We start from the raw sequence: 20,753 nt of genomic DNA, 5'->3' as shown, positions 1-20,753 counted from the left end.
ATACCCCACCCAAAAAAGCCTCCCAGCTCTCTGGGGAAGCTGGCCAGATCCGAGTTCAGCTCCAGGGCTGAATGTCATAGCAGGTGGACCTGCTGGAGGGTGGCATTAAGGTTGGGTTCAGGAGGAAAACAAGACTCAGGTGGCACAGCTGGAATGGACAGGAGTGGAGAGCAGGCAGGGCTGGGTGGGGGTGTGACAGTGCTCACAGGGGCCCAAGGATGAGGGAAGAGACGAAGATCTGACTCCATGTTTCAGAAGGCTGATTTATTATTTTATGATATATATTACATTAAAACTATACTAAAAGAATAGAAGAAAGGATTTCATCAGAAGGCTGGCTAAGAATAGAAAAGCAAGAATGAATAACAAAGGCTTGTGCCTCGAACAGAGAGTCCAAGCCAGCTGACTGTGATTGGCCATTAATTAGAAACAACCACATGACACCAATCAAAGATGCACCTGTTGCATTCTACAGCAGCAGATAATCAATGTTTACATTTTGTTCCTGAGGCCTCTCAGCTTCTCAGGAGAAAAAATCCTAAGGAAAGGATTTCTCATAAAATATCATGGCTACAGTGGGGGCACTCTGGGGTTGCCCAGGGGAAGAATCAGGGATGGATGGATGGATGGATGGATGGATGGATGGATGGATGGATGGATGGATGGATGGATGGATGGATGGATGGATGGATGGATGGATGGATGGATGGATGGATGGATGGATGGATGGAGACTGTCAGGAATTGGCATCTGAGGTTTTTCAGTCCCTTCTGAATTAGGAAACGTTTCTCCTGTGCACAGCAGTGAAGAGGTGGCTGCTCAGGAGATGACTCAGGGCTGGATGAGCAGAAATTCAGGACAGCATTAACAGCTTACCTGCACATTCTGCTGGAGCCTGGGGCCTTTCCTGAACAGCAGCATGTCAGAGTTATTGTATCTTGGAGTAAAAACCCAGCCTGTGAACAAATTAGAGCACTCACAAGTATTCACTTAACTCCTTTATAGGGATTCTGCCAGGTACCATCTCCACAGGCTCTTGGAGAACACTGGGGTGTCGCAGACATCTTTTATGAAAAATCCTTTCCTTAGGATTTTTCCTCCTGAGAAGCTGAGAGGCCTCAAGAACAAAATGTAAACAGTGGTTATCTGCTGCTGTGGAATGCAGCAGGTGGATCTGTGATTGGTCTCATGTGGTTGTTTCTAATTAATGGCCAATCACAGTCAGCTGGCTCGGACAGAGAGCCGAGCCACAAACCTTTGTTATCATTCCTTCCTATTCTATTCTTAGCTAACCTTCTGATGAAATCCTTCCTTCTATTCTTTTAGCATAGTTTTAATGTAATATATATCATAAAATAATAAATCAGCCTTCTGAAACATGGAGTCAGATCCTCGTCTCTTCCCTCATCCTAAGACCCCTGTGAACACCATCACACTTGGGGAGGATGGGGCTGTCTGGAGGGGAATGATTTTGTATAGATGAGCCCAGGTCTGTGGGGTTTGGCTCATATAACTTCAGATATTGGCAGAGTAGCCACCCACCCACCCAGCCTCAGGCTCCCTGGATGGAGCAGTACAGTTTTCTTTTGCCTATTTTAGACAGTTCCTTCAGTTTGGAGTGACTCCTGCCCTGAAAGCTCCTGCTTCTCTCTTCAAGTGAGGAAGGACAATCAGTGTGAAGATAGATGTAGATGTTTACATAACAAACACATGATTTTTTCCCAGAGATCCCCAAATCCTGTTCCTGAAGCCCTGGGGGTCAAGCAGGTCTGGATCTGCATTTTCTTTTGTCTTCCTGCTGTTCCTGTAATTGAGCAGATGCTTTGGAGATGAATTTCATCCAGAAGGTTTAAATAGTTTTATGAATAAATTTTGGAACATTTTCATTAAAAAGAACAGACTTCCCTCAACCCAAAGGGAAAAGGAAATAAATTAAAAGTAGTCAATGATCGGTAGTTCAGGGAAAAGTACAAGATAATTTGCACTCCAGGTAGTGGAGCCCGCTTCTTTTCCTCCTTTCTGTCCCTACTCTTTTTGGGATAATTATTGTTGTTCCTCTCTTATTTTCCCTCATCCATGAGGGATATTGCAGCACTTTAATTACAGATCTAAGCACTGCTGATCCCAGTGTTGCAGCATCTCTCTATTCCTCTATTCCAGCCTGGATTCAGATCCTCACTCTGAGCTTCCTGGAGAGGAAACTCATCCTTGGCTACTCCAGCTGGTAATTCAACGAGCAGAAGGTTCTTACCCACCCATCAGAGCTGTCTCCTGCTCGTTTTAATTCACTCAGGTGCTGCCTCTCTTTTGGTTGTGTGTCATAACTGAATTTGCAGGGTTCTCTTTGTGACAGTGTTCACAGGGATCTCAGGCTGAGAGAAGAGACGAGGATCTGACTCCATGTTTCAGAAGGCTGATTTATTATTTTATGATATATATTACATTAAAACTATGCTAAAAGAATAGAAGGAAGGATTTTATCAGACGATTAGCTAAGAACAGAACAGGAAGGAATGATAACAAAGGTTTGTGGCTCGGACTCTCTGTCTGAGCCAGCTGGGCTGTGATTGGCCATTAATTAGAAACAACCACATGAGACCAATCACAGATGCACCTGTTGCATTCCACAGCAGCAGATAATCAATGTTTACATTTTGTTCTTGAGGCCTCTCAGCTTCTCAGGAGGAAAAATCCTAAGGAAAGGATTTTTCATAAAAGATGTCTGCGACATTCTCTTCTTCCTTAAAAACCCCAACTCATCTCTTTTTCCCAGCAGAGGCATTTGCAAGCTTGTCCCTAAGGAGTTAAGGAACACAGCTGCTCAGCTTCCCTTTCCCTGGGGCTCTCCAAGCCCTTTGCAGAACACTCCTTTTTCCCTGAAATCTTCCACAGAAATGGGAGAATCTGACTAAAAGGAGGCTCTGAGCCTCCAAGCTGCTGGATGGATTTGGCCAAGTTGCCTTTGTTTGACAGGGCCTGCTTGGATGAGCTGGGAAAAGACATCTGCCTTCCTTGTCAGATGATGGATCTGCCATTGGCAGGATTATGTTTGGCAGGAAGATGAAGTGCAGTGGTTTGAGCAGCTAAGTGGGACTCAGGAGATTTGGGAATTTGCCTGGGCCTCTTTTATTTGGGAAAGTCTTCCAGGGACATGTGCTGCTGCCCATGGTCCCTCACTGCTGGTGGGTCACAGAGAAATTTATTTATAACACAAGAGAAAATAACTTTTCTCTGTTTAAAAATCCCTGGGTTTGCAAATCCTCTTGGATTGATCCTACAAAGGGCACATAGGAGGTTTGGGGTGTTTTAAACTTGGATTTATCTCCCATTCTGTCTATATTACTGATATTTGAAATTTACTTCGTGACATTTGTAACATGTTTTTGGATTCTTACACAAAGGTCCTTCAGAAGAGCAAACAATTATAATACTTCATAAATACTCCCTTTTAAAAAATTTATTTTCCCCGGGCCATTGGAGATTTTGCAGCTTTTGACAGACTTATTGTTGGAAATTGTGTCACTCATCACTATAGGAAAAAAATCCTTGGTGTCTTCCTTTTCTCATTCTTGCCCTTTTACACTGTATTTTTTGGCTGACTCAGAGGGGTTTTAGGAATAAAGCTGTATTTTCCTGAGAATGTCTAAAAGGAAAAAAAAAACCCAAAACCAAAAAAGGATCTGAAAATCTAGTTTTAGGACAGAGCTGAATGAAGTTAGGGAAGAAATCAAAGCCAGGGTTGTTTTGAGAGAAGTCCCTTCAGTCCTGTGTTCCTACAAATAAAGAGTATGGATGAAAGGCAGGGGGAGGTTTTATTTCTGATGCTTGAATAAGACCTGCCTGCTAAAATCTTTCCTTTCCTTTGTGGTTCACATGAGAAAGGGTTAAGAAACTTCATCTCCATCTCGAGCAGTGACTGAAGTCAAGTTACAGAAACTCAAGGAAGGCAACTTGCTCTTTTTGCATTCCTATTTTCACAGAAGTTCTGGGAAGGTGGGGATGGGGAGAAATTGTCACTTAGCTGGAAGTGAACCCGTGTCCACTTCCACTGAGCTGAACAGAAATGGGTGAGGGTTGGGATTTCATCATCTGAAACTTCTCAGTTCCACTCCTCCTTGGTTTGACCTGAAATCCTGTTATCTTTGTGGTCACCCTGGTTCTCAACTCTGGAGTCTCCAACTGGTGAGCTCCAGGTGAGCCCAGGAACATCCTGGGTGTTGGATTTTTTAAATTTTTTTTTTTTTTTTTTTTTTTTTTTGCTTTAGAGATGGAATAATTGAGATGTTTTAAATTTTTCTTAGTTTTATGTGAAGGGTGAGTCAATACAGATGTTATAATTTACATTATTATAATTAGAAGCTAACTATTATTTAATTACAATATGTTATAAGTGTTTCTTGGCCTATCAGCTTTAGCCACACCATGTTGTAAATGCTTTAAAGCCAAGCATCTAAAATTACTCTTTGTGGGTCTTACTACAGCGCATCTTTTATAGTTCTATTTCTCCAAAGTATCCAGTCTTATTTGTAAGGTTATCTTTTGAAACTAGTTTGTAGTTTTTCTCTCTCAACACTGTCTTATTCTATGGTATTTCTAAATCAGTATTTCTGATCTCAAGGTTTGCACACAGATGCACACACTGTGTGAGCCTTCTGCCAGGCTTGGAGAATTCCCTACAAATCCACTCCCCACACCTGGGATCAGGAGAAAGGGGCACACTGAGCTCACAGCACTTCTCCTGTGACTCCCACCTGTCTCCGAGGAGCTGCCACGTGTCCCCTGGATATTCTGGCCCTGCAGATGAGACTAAACATTTCTGCAACTCCTCCAAGTCTTGGCAATCTTTGGAATTGTATTTAATTAAGGAGTGTACACAAAGGCTTTATTTGCAGCAGCAGCAGACTGCACAGTAATCCTCTAACAATTCCTGGGATCTGTTGGGAAGGAAAACTCTCATTAATAAAGACTTTGGTTACAACTCCTTGTTATGTGAGAGTTGCTGCAGAGCTCAGGGCTGCAGGAAATCACATCCAGAAAAACATTCCCTTTATCTTTCTGCTCAGGGATCAGGGTGGGAAAACCCCTGACAAGCCCACCACACCTTTACAGGGTGTTTGGGGCATGCCAGGAGGGATTTGAGGGGTTGGTTACCACATTTCAGCCTCACCCATAATGGATATTCCCAAGAAACTGGATTACAGCTCACCCTCTGATGTTAACATGAGCTAACCAGAGTTTGTTGTGTTTTTTGATTTATATTTACTTTTTGGATGGGAAAAGGGAACTTGTATGCTCCCCAGCCCTTTGTCTGTGTGGCCAGTTGCCCACTGCTGTGAAAGAGGCCAAAGCCCAAAATCTCTGCCTTTTCCATAGGAAAAAACCCAAACAGAACAACACAACATAGTAATAAACAGCCTGGAAATGGAGAATTAGTAAAGTGAGTTGGTACAAAGCTGTCTATAAAGTCTAATTTAACTTTTCCAGGAGGAATAGACCAAAGAAAGATAATTACTTAGCCCGTCCTCCAGGGGATATCCCCTTTGCCAGGCAGGACTGACAGCTCTTCAGGGCTCTTTTAAACCACATGAGCATTTTGTCACCTGGGGGGAATTAAGGCAGATCTTGTTCCCTGATGATGCCCCCAGCAAAAAACCCCACACTTTGTTTCCTAATGGTGCCCAAAACTTTGATATTTTTGTGTTATTTTTCATTCCATCGGCCTTTGTCAGCCTGTATCAGTGACTGCTGTGACATGTGAGGGTTATTGCTGTTATCACTGAGGAGGAGGAAGGAGGAGTGATAGAGTTATTTATTTACTCCTTTAGTTAATGTGCAAAATGAACCATAAGCTCCAAGTCCTCCAGTGTGAATCTGTTTGTTGACCTTGATTGAATTAAAGGTCTGTGGACATTAAATTCACACATCACTGACCTTTTCCAGCTGAGTGCTGGGTGTTTAAGTTTGAAGCCATCCAAGCACAGGCAGTGGAGTGGGATGAAAGCCTTCAGACCTGGGGTTTGCTTGCTCTCTGTGGACTTGGAGGAATGGTAAAAAAATCAGGTCAGACTAAACATAGAGCTCTGACTCAGCTAAAACTGAGGGTGATGTGTCCCACTGACAGAGAAGCTGAGATACATCCCACTCTTTCTTTATGGGATCATAAAATCATTAAGGTTGGGGAAGATCTCCAAGATCATCAAGAGGAGTCATTAGCCCAGCACTGCCAAGGCCACCACTCGCTCATGTCCCCAAGGGCCACATCTACATGGCTTTTAAGTATCTCCAGAGGATGGTGACTCAACCACTGCCCTGGGCAGCCTGTACCAGGGTTAACCCTTTCAGTGAAGAAATTGTCCCTAATATCCAAGCTAAACATCCCCTGGTGCTAATTGAGGTTGTTCCCTCTTGTCCTGTCACTTGTTAGCGGGAGCAGAGCCACACCTGGCTGTCCCCTCCTGTCAGGAGCTGTGCAGAGCCACAAGGTCCCCCCTGAGCCTCCTTTTCCCCAGCCTGAGCTCCCTCAGCCTCTCCTGGTGCTTCAGATCCTTCCCCATCTCCATTCCCTTCCCTGGACTCGCTCTAGCCCCTCAATGTCCTTCTTGTCATGAGGAGCCCAAAACTGACCCCAGGGTTGGAGGTGTGGCCTCACCAGTGCCCAGCACAGGGGACAGTCCTCACTCTGGTCCAATTCCTGATCCAATCCAAGCGCCACTGCCCTTCCTGCCCACCTGGGCACACTTGGGCTCATGTTCAGCTGCTGTCACCAGCACCCCCAGGACCTTTTCCAGCCCCTCTGCCCTCGACCTGCAGTTTAGCTTGGGGTTGTTGTGAGCACCCACCTTCCCTAAAGGCTCACAAGAAGTCAGCACCAGCACCACAAATCCAAGTTCTTCTGTATTTTGGTGTTTAGCTGCTGGACACTTTTTTCAGAGTTTTGCCTAATATAGATATATTTTCTTTTGGATTGTATGGCAAAAAATGCGATTTTAAAGATTCTATGCATAATCAAATTCACCTGAGCCTGTCACAAGCCCACTTTTCAAAACAGAGCCTCATTTGTTTTTTAAAGGTGATAAAACCGGTTACTCAGAAGTAAATATTGGACCCTTGAGGTGAATATACAATTATCCAACTCAGGCATGAGATTTTGGTGAAGGGAAGAAGTGGCAGTGAAGTACTTGCTAATGGGCTTGGTGTAAAATCTACAGCCTAAAAAAAATTCAGATCTATTGTAGGATTACAGAGTGCTTTGCCAGCCCTGATCAAAGTTAGAGTAGTATGAATTAATTAATTTATAAAGTGAAAATCAGACGTATTTATAGATGTGAGATGAATTTGGCAAATGTTTAAGTCCAGAGAGTTAAAACTTCCCCTTGAAAAAGTCAGAATGTTTTGAAAACATTTCAATCTTTCTTTTTCCAGCAAGTGTTCTGCAAATCTCTCACGCTTCCCCTCGTGCTTTTTTAAGGTTAAAATAAAATGGCAAGAAGAACTGTAAATCAAAACAAAATAACTCTATGGTTTTTCAGATGAGCCAAGATGAAATTTCCAAAGATCTGTTTCCCTTTGGGGAAAAGAAATATTTGGGAACGAAGACAACTCCAAATGATTCCCCTTCTTCTGGTGTTTGTATTTTTATTTATTTTTAATTTGACTAGAAAACCACAATTATTTGTTTATACACTACTAATCAAGGCCCACTCCCAACCTAAAGGAAATTAAAATCTAAACCAGGCATGGCATGAAACAGGGAAGAGAGCAGGATAGGTTAATAGGAAATGGTGAGATTAATTTAGTGTGTTAAATTATTTTATAATCCTAACCCAAATCTACATCAAACAATTGTTCCTTCAAAGGATTGCTGGACTTTTTTTGTCTTAAAACCTTGAATGGCAAATATATCAACAGAGCAATAACTCAATGCATTTTGAAACGAGACAGGAAATTATTTTTGTTTTCTTAATTTATTTTCTCTGCCTATTTCTGGTTAAAATACATGGTTAACCCAAAACCCTCAAGAGGGAGCAGTGAATCAATCACTTCTCCTGTGTCCTCATGATCTGTTCCTGAAGTTCACCCCACTGATGTTTTTTCCCACATTACATTTAACAGGGACAGCATGAACTCAAGCCAAGGCTTGGCTCTCTTGACATCATTCCCTTCTCTCCACCTCTTTGCAGCTGGATTTCTGAAAATCCATCTCCATTTTTCTCCAGATCCATTTTTCTCCCTGTTGAATGCCCTTTGGGTTGGGAGCAGCCTGAGTTTCTGGCCATGGCAATGGTCAAGGTGTCCCCTCCAAGCTTAGAGTGTGTTGGTGATAAGAGGACCCTGAGATATGTGTGAGTTCCTTTTTTTGGAGTAAAAAAATCACCATTTTCACATTTTATGATTGAGGAAGTTCATGAATTGCACGTTGTGAGGAGTCCACAATTAATTACCTGAACATTTATGGCCATTGTTGTATTACAAACACAACTAGATTAGGGCTGACTGGCGAGAAACCACTTGAGGGGGAAAAGCCTTTTCACTGGGAATTTCCTCCTTTTTAGCTCCTTGATCTCCTAATCTGCATCAGAGATTCTGTTCTTATTTGATTTGGGGTTTGTTGTGCTTTGAATTAGTGTGAGAGCCAGGGAATAAACCACGAAGCACAGGTCCCACTGCTCCTGGCATAAATATTAAATCTGCCCTGCCCTACATAGCTGGTGGTGCTGGTTAGCCAGGCAGGGTTTCCAGAGCATAGAGCAGCAGAATTGCTCCTCATCTGTTGGAGTCCAAAATGCGAGGAACTCTCAGAACTTTGGGCTTGTAAGCCAAAGCTTAGAATTAAACCCAGGATTTGATCTGAGACCTTGGAAAAGGCTTCAAAACTGAGGTGCTAGAAACGAGAATGTGGATTTGTAGTTTAAAGTTACAGATTACATTAAGTAAGTAAAGGAAAGTTTAGAGCTTTAGAGTTTAAGATATAGAAAGGAACAAAAGTAGTTACAGATGTAAACAAGGAGTTTAGAATGTAGTACTATAGGTTTGTGTGTCATAAGATGATTAGCTAAGAAAGCTTACACTGTAGCATGTGTCCATAAGACTAAATATTTAAGGATTGGGTCAAAAACATAAATATCCTGGTTGGCAGTGTTTTATTGGTCAATAACTCCTTAAAAGGTCTTGTAACTAAGGGTCTGGTGACCTTCTGAATCATGCTGTGAAGATGTGAGCTGAACTCACCCTTCCTGCCCATGTAGAAAATAAGAAAATAAACTGCACCATCAAAAACAATTCAGAGGTCCCGTCTCAAATCCTTCCAAAATTCCCCACAAGTGAATTATCATACTGATCATCAGAAAAAAATAGGTGGTGGGGTTTTTTTCCTAAGGAAATTGAGAGAAATGCTGATTTTTTTCAGCAGCTCTGGGTTGCTCTCCCTCCTCTTGAGCGAACACAGAATAAGGCTGGGTGCACATGTGTGCAATGGTCCTGGAGAGCTCCAGCTTGCCCCACAAGGCCATGAATGCCTGGGAATGCCTCCCTGAGTGTGGGCTTTGCTCACTGTCTCCTTCTGTGCCCTCCCTGCAGGCGTCCAGCACGCGGCCAGAGTGCAGCATCATGCAGGAGATCGAGGAGGAGCGCAGCCAGTGCCTGGCAGAGCTGACCTGGGACAACCAGACCTCAGGTATGGCAACGCTTCTGTCCCTCCCTGGCCAGCAAATCCAGGGCCCTCAGCCTCACAGCTGCCTTGTCCTGGCTATTTCCCAGCCCTTCTGCTGCTGGAAAAAGGACTCCTCCAGTTGCTTTTCAGGAGGGAGAGAAATTGGTGCTTCCAAAGTCAGCCAAGAGTTCCAGCAGCTCTGCAGGTTCCCTTGCAGCTCCTGGCTGGGAATGCCTGGCTGAGGTGTTTCAGAGGGTTTAATCACAGTTGTCCACCACCTTGAACTGGAATTTTTCCAGTTTTTCCTTAAGAACTGAAAGCCTGAAGTTCTTCCAGTTCTTCTTGGATAACTTCAAGAGAAGTCATTGTGACCACCATCTCCTTTGATTGATGTGCCAAAATTGCTCCTGTCCTCATGGTGGAGCAGATGGTGCTCCAAGGCTGTGAAGTATTTCTGGAGTTGGGACAGGCAGCTGAGATCCTCTCCTTGTTCATGGAGCACTCACCACACTGAGAAATCCCCCTGGAAGAGTCTCCAGTCTCCTTAACCCTCTTCCTGCTCCAATGGTCAGGAAAGGAGCAAGGTTTTGGTGCTGCCCCATCCCATCCCATCCCATCCCATCCCATCCCATCCCATCCCATCCCATCCCATCCCATCCCATCCCATCCCATCCCATCCCCCCCCACTCTGTTCTGCAGCAGAGCTGTCAGAACCCCAAATTAAGGCATCCAGTTGGATCTCTCCCCCTCCAAATGCCTCTCTCAAGTTACCAGCCCCATGTCTGTCAGTAAAAAGTGTGCAGGAATCCAGGTGAGACTGCCAGGATCCAAAAAACATGGAAAAGGCTGGGAAGATGAATCTGAAATCCTGGTTGAGATTTGCATCCCTCCTCCCAAAAGAGGGAAAAGTGGAAGAGGAAAGTCTCCACTGGCAATGTTTGCAGCCAGGCCACAGAGTGAAGGTCTGCCCTGATGGAGCAGAATCCTGGGACAAGCTGATCCCAGGAGGAGCTTCACTGGATGCCAGGAAGGCTTTTGGCCCCTGCTTTTATCTACTAAGGGATGCTTGTCTTTGATTAGGAAGCTGTTTCAAGTGTCCTTGTACATTTAAATGGAGTCTTTTGAAGAAATGCTCTTCTGGAATCCAGTAAAGGGAGAATTCAGGGTGGATAAAAACCTTCATCTGAAAGCCAGCTAAATGCTTAATTTCGTTTTCATGGATATTTAAAGAAATTAAATTAAATGCAATACATTAAAAGGAGAATAAATAGTTGAAGTGGTGATACTTTTTCTGCTTTTCCAAAATGATTTTTCTCGTTGGAAAGTTTAATCCAAAACAGCTCTTTTTTCTTTCTTTCTTTTTTTTTTTTTTCTGTAACAACAGAATTAAATTATTGGGAATATTTTTCCCAGTTCTGAAGACACACAGCCATATTGCAAGTCATTAATGCCCAAAGCAAGTATATAGAAATCCTTTGGAGGTTTTTTTCCCTGATGGAATGCTGAAATATTGGGATAAATCTGCATTTCCACCAGTCACTACTGATGAATTGGATTGATTCAGAAATTGCAGATTTAAGCACAGGAAAATGGTTTTGTCCATGGACACAGTGCTGGAACTGGAGTGACAGGACAGTGGGGAATGGCTTCAAACTGAAAGAGAGCAGGTTTAGATTGGGTATTAGGAAGAAATTCTTTCCTGGGAGGGTGGTGAGGCCTGACACAGGTTTCCAGATGTCAGGAAAATTAATTCACAAGCATCAGAGGTTTATGTCCAAAAAGGAGACAGAGGAGTCATTTTTGGCTTTATTCCAATAAAGGGAGAGGCCATGGGGCATTCCCCTGGGGTCTCTCACAGTTTTGGAGGATGCAGCCTCCTTTTTATCCCAGTTTCCCAGCTGCATTTCCCTTCTCTCTTTCCCCATAGGCTGAGGCACTTGGGAGGTTCAGACTTTCTGATATGCCCGATACCAGAGATTCCCCTCTAATGTACAACCCTTCCTTTTAATTTTTAATTCTTATGGAATTTAGGCGTTTTTCTTCCCCATTGTTTCTTTCATCTTTCAATGTCCAGCTTCGTTTATCAGCAAACCTAAAGTTTATTTGTAAAAGCAAAGCTCTTTTTCCATTCCTCAATCAGTGGAATCCTTCCCAGTGTTTCTTTTGTATCTCAGTGCTGGTTTTATCCACCAGCAGACCCCCACATCTTGTTTGTAAAGACAAATCCATCATTCCTCTCACAGAGAAGCTATGGCTGCTCCATCCCTGGAAGTGCCCAAGACCAGGCTGGATGGAGCTTGGAACAATCTGGAATAGTGGAAGATGTCCCTGCCCATGGAAGGGGGGTGGAAGGAGATGATTTTCAGGTCCCTTCCTTTGTGGAAAGCATTTGGCATCCATTTACCCCAAAGCATCAGCAGGTATTTAGGAGCTAAATACCTGAATTTATTATCCAGACAGCCACAACTGCCCTGGAGGCAACAGAAAAAAACAGAATTGTTGGCTCTTAAATGGGTGCTGTGGATGAGTGTGTGAGAACTCTGCCATGTGCTGTGTGGACAGACAATTTCCAAGTGCCTACACAGGATGTGTTTCCCCTTCAGTGTGTTCACAGCATGTGAGCACAAGTCAAAGAAGGTGTTTTTTCTGGAGTGGGGCCCCATAATTCAATAAATGTGCCTGAGCTGTAAAATCAAACTTTGAACTTTGATGGGTGGGGGCAAGGGGGGAGTTTGCTGGAGAGAAATCTCATGAAGGTGATGATATGAGATCCTGTGAAGGTGATGACACTTTCATCGGAGTGTTGCTGGAAAGAGAAATCCTAGTAAAACTCAGAGGGAAAACATGATTTTAACCCAGTTCCATCCTCCTGTTCAGCGGGATGGAACAGGGTTAAAATCATGTTTTTCCTGGAAAATTGAAACTCCCTGTGATCTGCCGTGTTCAGCTTTGATTTATGGCCAGGTGGTTGTGTTGCCTTCTGCACTTCCCACAGCTTTTCAGGAAAAGGAGAATCACTTGAGGTTTAACGAGTGTTTTATTATCCTTTCTAATCAAAGGAGTGGAAATAAACACAGTGTCTTGGTATATTCTGGAAAGAAAGCTTTGTTTAGGAGCCATTATCAATTGTATTGATCAGAGGGGCTTAATCACAGCTGTAATTTGATGTGTCAGGCAGATTAGTCACTTGTTGAGAGCACTTGATGGTGCTGAGGTTGATCACTGGCTGGGGTTGAGCTGGTGGATTTCCACTGATAAACAACAATGTCCTTCTTAACCCTCTTTTTTTTTTGTCTTCAAACACCCACTCCTTCCTCACAGGGGCTGAATATGCATGAAATCCTGGTTTCTTTTCAGATTAAATTTCTGCCATCCCTGGAAGTGTCCAAAGCCATGTTGGATGAGGCTTGGAGCACCCTGGGATACTGGAAGGGATATACCTAGGATACTTGTCCCATGGCAAGGGGCTAGAAGGAGATGATCCATGTAAATCTATTCCCTTTTAGGAGCATGATTCATTATCTGTGGATTTACCCATATTTTAGGAAGTTTGACAATTGGACTTGATAATTTTAAAGGTGTCTTCCAATTCTGATGATTCTGTGATTCTACAGCCCAGTGCTCACTAAATATTGCCTAACTCTGATGAGGAGAAGTTTATTTAATTTGTTTTCTCTCGGGGTCTCTCACTGCTCAGAGTGACCCCAAGTTGTGTTAGAAAGTCTCTTTTCCCAGCAGCTGAAGAAGGAGTCACAACTCTTCATTTGTTGGTCTCAAGGTTGTTTATTGTATCTTATCTATAAAATTCTTTCTCCTGTCCAGCCGAGGTCCGCTCAGCAGGACAGCAGAGGCACTCTGCCTGCTCCCGGGGCAGTGTTATCTTTTTATACTAAAAACTACCCATGTACAATATTTACAATTACTTCCCAATACCTATCACCTGTGTTAGGCAGTGAGCTTCTACTCTAAACCAATCTAAAAGTGCCAACATCACAGCAGAAGATGGAGGCCAAGAAGGAGGAGAAAGGCTGGACACGCCCCAATTCCTCCATCTTGCCCCCTGAACCCCCATTCTAAAAACCCCAAAAATCTATTATTCACCCCATGATAAATTCACTATCATTCTACTTAAACTTTCATGGCTTGTAATTCTTCATATAAAGGTTGGTAATTGTTTTTTCCAAGGGCTCAATCAAAGGCACAGGGGTCTTGGGCTCTGTGCCCAGGTCTCTGAACCCCCTGGGCAGGGGCTCGAGTCCTCCAGGGCAGCCAGAGGAATTTCCTGGGTTCCCAGAGTTTTCCAGCACAGGAAAGGCTGCAAAGGATGCAGCGAGGGGGAAATCCACAGGGAAACGCAGTTGAAGCTGGCAGTGTGTACAGAGGAGAACCAAACAGCACCAAGATCAAAGTCTGGGCATTTAAGGAAGTTTGTAACCATCAAAGGACGCCCAGCAGCCTCTCTGCAGGTCTGCAGGAAGGAGAGTTTTATGGATTTGGTGGCAGAGCTTGCCCAGTTTCTGGAAGGGTGTGTGGGGTGCAGTTGTGTTGCAGCACAGGGCTGGATTTGGTGAGCAGGACTGGCCTTGCACTCCCCTGCCCTGGTGTTCTGAAATAACTGGCAAAGACATCAAATGTGTGAGAAATAGCTGCTCACTTTTCATAGTTTAGGAAGGTTTATTAAACCTTATCAAAAATACAACAGAAAACTGAATAAAGAAAAAAGCGCTGGGAGCAAAAGATTTTCCCCGCCATATGCTCAGCCCCCTCACAATGGAGGTTTTCCCTTTTTAACCCTTTAAACCCTCCCAACGTTCTGTCCATCAACCCCCTCTTCTCTGTCCAGTGGTGGAGATCTCTTCCTCAAATCCTGATTTGGAGGTCAGGTGTCTCACAGTGACAAGCCAGCCCTCCCAGATGTCCCAACTCCAGCTGTCCCTTGATAACCACATGAGGGGGTACAACATAAAAATAAATCTAGAAACTTTTCTTAACTTATGTACATTATATTTGTCTATTAATTGTGAGAGTCAGTCATCGCATGACTCGTCTATCACAAATGCAATATGTGATTCAACACAGGAGTGGGTTCTTTGCCATTAAAATCAGGAATAGGTAGACAGAGACCAGATTCCCATGGGCACACAGCCATGGCATGGGAATGACTTTTGGTGAGGGATTTTCACTTGGTTTTGCGTATCTCTGGTGTGTTCTGGCCAAGTGTAGGCAGTTCTTTCAGGATGTGATGAATCCTGTTTGCCTTTTGTCAAAATATTTAAAATGAGGGGATATTTAAATATTAAAATCTTAATGAGCAGCTCAAATGCGTAGGAAAAAAAACCAACACATTTCACAGAAAATCTGTGTGCTGGTGCTCAGTGGCTTGGAGGGGATTTGGCCAGATCAGGTGAAATCATGGCAAGGGGGTGGAACAAGATGACCTTTAAAGGTCCCTTTCAACCCAAACTATTCCATGATTCTGTATTTCAGAAAGGAGGAATGCAATCCCAGCCTCACTGAAAACTGGGATTTGTCACCAGGTGCTTTTTGCAGGATATATGTGTGCAGCACAGTGACAGCTCAGCTGACAATGCACTGAGCAGCAGGAGGGAAGCTCTGCCAAGGGTTGGAAGAAGAGGATTTCCTTCCCAGCCTCACAGACAGAGGAAAATCCCTCTCTCTGTGGAGCTCCTGATGGCTGCAAGGCAGGAATCACCTCTGCACTGCTTCCTGCTCACTTTCACTTGCCTCTTTTATGTCATGCGCAAAGGAGTATTTCTGTTTTGGTTTTTTTTTGTTTGTTTGTTTTTGTTGTTTTTTGGAGAAAGCTTCACTTCTCCACGGTTTTAATTTACAAACAGTTCAGCTTAAACTGAAGCCCACAAATTAAATGATAATAAATTTTAAAAAGTAGCCATCTCTTTTTCAAAAAGGCAGGAAAATCAATCAGGTCTAGGTCGGCTGGCTCAGCTCATTATCTGTTTATCCCATTATTGCTAATTAATTTGCTCTGCAATCAGATACTCTTTCAGAAGCAGGAGAGTTATTTAGGGATAACAGCTGAATAAGGAACCATGACTTGAGTCTGGGTGGGATGAGCAGCTCTGGAGACCAAGAGCTGTGCAGGGAGCACGGCCTTTGTAGAATCACAGAATCATGGAGTGCTTTGGGTTGGAAGGGACCTTAAAGATCATCTCCTTCCAACCTCCTTCCATGTCAGGGACACCTTCCACTATCCCAGATTGCTCCAAGCCCCATCCAACCTGGCCTGATACCCCTAGTCCCTCAACACTGCACTTTTTTGTTCACTCTCTAAGCCTATCTGTCTTGGAAACATAACAAAACCCAATAAAAAAAGCCTGAAAAATGGAAAACACAGGAAAAAATAGTGGCATTCCCCCTCCCAATACCTGTTCACATCTGCTACCTTGCACATGCCTCACACCTGTGAGATAGAGATGAGTTCTGCAAGATCATCATCACCATTGTGACATGCAAAAAAAATCCAGGTGGGAAATGGCCCATGCTGGTTAAATTCTGAATATTGCTTTTGCTGTTCCACAGTGGAGGCTGTCTAAAAAAGCCAAATTTGGAGCCTGGTCTCTGTCTCTGTCAGTCCCCCCCTAAAGAAGTCAAATCAAGTTTGATGGGAGGAGAAGCAAGGAACATATGGAAATTAAAAATCAAGCTGGAAAAAACATTGATGAAGTTTAAATTAGGAGCCTGTTTATTCATCACCATCTGTTTATAGTGCAGCAAGATAAGAAATAATTAATAGTTCCTTGCTTGGAAAAGTTCAAGTGAATTCTCACCTCCCTGTTGCACAAGCCCTCTTTGGAGCAGATGAGGTGTCAGTGGGATTTGTGGGACAATCCTGTTATCAGCAGCTTTCCAGGTGCTGGAGAAGGCTGATCCAGCTCAAAAATTCCAGAAAGTGCCGAAAGCAGGGTGGGGAAATCTGTGGATGTGGCACTTGAGGACGTGCATCAGTGGTGAGCGTGGTGGTGCTGGGCTGGTGGTTGGATTTGGTGACCTTAGGGGTCTTTCCCAACCTCAACAGTTCTGTGATTCTGTCATTTCAGAGCTGTGTAGAGCTCTCATAAGTCTTGTACCACATTCATCAGCCTCTTAAAAAATCCTGGGACAACAGGAATGGCATTAAATGGCAGCTGCTGGTCTGCTAAATCAAACCCTCAATCAAACCTCTATCAATATACTCAAAAAAACCAGTTTAGCTCAGTCTAAAATGTGCTTGATCTTGGTGGTCTCTCTAAAGGCAAAAGAACCTGCCTGACTTTTTGCCACATTATCTTTTATTAATTTTCAATTAAATTTTTTCCTATTACTCCAGCCTAGGTGATACAAAGGGTCTCTCAGCTTCATTCTTGCTCTGACCAGCAGCACTGGGCAACTCCCAGATGTGACAAGTCCCCTCCATTCCTTGACAGGGTGGCCTCTCCTACAACAGTAGAAAATTCAGCCATGGGACTTGAAAACCTTAAACCCCAGACCCTTGTGTGGGATCAGTACCAAAGTCAAGCTTCCTTTTATTTATCAGGAATTTTTCTCCCAGTTCTTTGGCGATGATCGCAATACGCAATAGGACAGGTCCTTCCAAGTGGTCTTCCTTCACCATTCCCTCAATCTTCCCAAACACTTTCATGCTGCAGCTGTTGCAGAGGTGGAACCCACTCCCTGGAAACTCAAAGTAAAGAAATCTGGGTTTTTCAAAAGAGAACTTTTGCAGACTCTGCTGTGAAATCTGGCCCCTGAAAGGAAGGAGCAGCATTGTCACAGGGGTAAAACCAGCCCCAGACTTTGGTGTTGGCTGATCCAGCCTGAAGCTGTTCTTCCAGACCAGGAATTTCTTTCTGAAGAAACAGTAATCAGCAAAATTTTCCCTAAAAATGGTTCTTTTTCTGTCCATCCTTGCTCCATGGACACACACCCGTGGCATGGGAATGACTTTTGGTGAGGGATTTTCACTTGGTTTTGGGTTTCTCTGGTGTGTTCTGGCCAGGTGTAGGCAGCTCTTTCAGGATGTGATGAATCCTGTTCAGATTGTCTTGCCTGTGGTCAAAATATTTAAAATGAAGGGATATTTAAATATTTAAAATCTTAATGAGCAGCTCAAATGTGTAGGAAAAAAACAACCACATTTCACAGAAAATCTCTGTGCTGGTGTTCAGTGGCTTGGAGGGGATTTGGCCAGATCAGGTGAAATCATGGCAAGGGGGTGGAACAAGATGACCTTTAGAGGTCCCTTTCAACCCAAACTATTCCACGATTCTGTATTTCAGAAGGGAAGAATGCAATCCCAGCCTCACTGAAAATTGGGATTTATCACCAGGTACTTGGGATTGGGATTTAGCTCCGTCTCTCCAGTGAACACTGCTAATTCCCAGTTGAATTTTGGTGATTTAGTGGTAAACATGGTGATGCTTGGTTAACTCTTGGCCTCAATGGCTTTAAAATATTTTTCCAACCTCAACAATTCCATGTTTCCAACAGTGGTCCCTCAGTTGCTTCACTAACCCCATTCACCCACTTCAAGTGCAAACACCCACCAAAACCAGGATGAAATTCCAGCACAGACCTACACAGCACCTCATCACTCCTCTCTACTTTTAACCTTGACTTCACCTTTCCACAGATATTAAGATGTTCCAACATCTGTTTTCTGCCTTAAAACACAGCAGGGGTGGAGGCTTTGCCTTGGTTTTGCTGTTGCTGATTCTCGGCTGGAAGGTCTCGAACAAGCAGCAGGGTTTGTTTGATTTGGGAACAGCTGTCTTGGGTTTGTCAGGATTAGCAGCCACTTAGTGGACATAAATTTATGTTGGAAAAGGCATTTTAGTTTGGAGAATGTGCCACACTTAAATGCCAGCAGAAGTTTTGGTTCATTTTTCTTTTTTTTTTTTTTTTAGCATGGGATAATAGATAAATGCACACAGCCATGCAGAGGTTTTAGAAATAAAGAGGAAGTGGCATTGGTGCAATGGAAAATAAATTCCAAGTATTTTCAAAGCTCTGGGTGGTTAAATTAATAATTTAATCTGGAGCTCAGATTAAATCCATCTATGCAGAGTTTTTGTTTCTGACAGCAGCCTGTGTTTGTCCCTCTCAAATCCCATGAGATTTCTGGTTAAAAAATACTTTCCTTCCTCATATTTTCTTTTAGTTTTTCTATTAATATTGACTTTATCAGAGCCTTTCTATGATGGTCTCCACCCTTTCTACCTGGGAAATATTGCACACACCAAAAGCCAAGTTGGGAAAAGCCAAGAGGTGTTCAGCCACTCGTCTTTGCTCTGAATTTCTCTCTGGAGATGCCAATATGGGGAAAACCATCTAGGAAGGTCCCTAAATTCAAAGTCTGATTCTCTATAAATCCAGTTGTCTACAACTGCTGGAAGAGAAGAGGGATTTGAGTGAGGAAACCCTGGAATAATCCTTTAATCATGGTCTGTCTCAGAGCACTGCAGATCTTGTTTAGAGGCTGCTGAGGAGATAAGTCATGCTTTTGGCAACACCCTGTGTAAACCTTCTTAAATCTTGGATCTTTTCTTTCAGTTTACATGTTCTGGAGTTAGGCAGAAGGGATCAGCTCAGAAATTTGATTTATGAAAAGGGGGGATTAAAAAAGCCGAGTGTTTATTTAGTTTGTTGGTTAAAAAAGGCTGAAAGATTACAAACTTTTTTTTTAAATGAAATTATTTCCCAATAGATGTTGTTGATGGAAAATCTCAGGATTTTCATGCTTAAAAATCACCCTCCAGCAACAGTCACTGGTGATTTCTTTCATGTTGCTTAGACTGACTCAGTCTGGGGGCTTTAAGGTGAGGTTTCCTTCTTATGTCTTTGGGTGAAATTTCTCCAAACAATTAGGAAGAAATTTATTTTTTAATATATTCCTGTGGAGTGCTTGGACAGCTTCTACTTGCAGAAGTATAAACCATGTTTTATAGTAATTAATGCTGTTCTTGTTATAGAACCATGGAGTTGTTAAGGTGGAAAAGACCTTTAAGATCATCAAGTCCAGCTTGTGGGAAAAATGAAATTTCAGACTTGCCACAGATATTGAGGAAAATCCAAAGCAAACTCTTTTCACTTATCCTGAATTTTGGGATCCTTTTTGCTTTCTGTGGTTGCTTTTCTGCTGAACTGGAGCTGCAAATCCCTCAGTGAGTGATGAGCAAAGGAGCACCAGAGCACCAGCAGAGCTGATGGAAGGAGATGCCACCATGCCAGGGGTCACAGCCCTGGCAGGATTGTGATTTTCCTTCAGCTGCTTGGATTCCCTGTCACATCCTGCCTGCAGGGCTGGAGGCAGAGCAGGCAGCACAACAGGCAAAAAATACCCAAATTAAACCCAAAGCTGTGGAAAGCTGGAAGGGGAGCTCGGATGGGGTTGCTGCAGAGCACTCTGCCAGTGGTGATACAAATAAATAAAAAATGTGATGAGCTGGAGCTGGGGGAAGGAGAGATGCCCAAAGGATGCTGGAGTGTAAGTGGGATTGGGGACAGCAGGGCACAGCAGTGACTTTTTTCAGGGAAAGGAGGGAGGATTCATTTAGTGAAACCTCAGAGCCAAACTAACCCAAGTAAACCCAATCTGTCACAGAAAAATAAGGTAAAACCATACTCTGCAAGCCCAGGGCAGGATGGAGTAGAATTAAACCCACCAAAGATACCAGGGAGAAATGGCAGGGAGCTGTCTCCATGCTGGAAGCTACTGAATAGGCTGGGACACTTCAGCTTGAAAATGAGATGCCCAAGGAGGGATGTTAAAGAGGATTTTATGGGTTTTCTCCCCAGGGAAAGGGATATTGTGGTCAGGCTGTGAATATTTCTGTCTTTGTAAAAGAACCGAGCAGTTCCTAGTGAAAGCAGCAATGAGCAGGTTCCAAGTGAATTCAGAAAAGGATAGAATTTTTCTGTCAGTGGACACTTAAAGCATGCAACACCTTGGCACAGGAGGTTGTGAATTCTAAAAATTTTCCTAGGTTCAGGATCAAAATTCAACTGCATTTAATTTACAAAATTTATGGCAGAAAAAAGAATCGATCTAAAGTATTTTTTATTATTTCATACAACTTTTAAATAG

General features: G+C 43.3%; 1 protein-coding gene across 1 annotated transcript in view; it reads left to right on the top strand.

The window, feature by feature from the left end:
• Positions 1-20,753, top strand: part of VIPR1 (vasoactive intestinal peptide receptor 1) — a 114,230-nt gene that overhangs the window by 33,937 nt on the left and 59,540 nt on the right. The window contains exon 2 of the mRNA XM_030971236.1: positions 9,577-9,673. Within this exon, the coding sequence (XP_030827096.1) occupies positions 9,577-9,673 (97 nt within the window). The remainder of the gene's footprint in view (positions 1-9,576; positions 9,674-20,753) is intronic.

This window comes from Camarhynchus parvulus, chromosome 2 (genome assembly GCF_901933205.1).
Source record: "Camarhynchus parvulus chromosome 2, STF_HiC, whole genome shotgun sequence".
Taxonomy (NCBI): Eukaryota; Metazoa; Chordata; class Aves; order Passeriformes; family Thraupidae; genus Camarhynchus; species Camarhynchus parvulus.
This window is presented reverse-complemented; position numbering and strand designations above follow the sequence as displayed.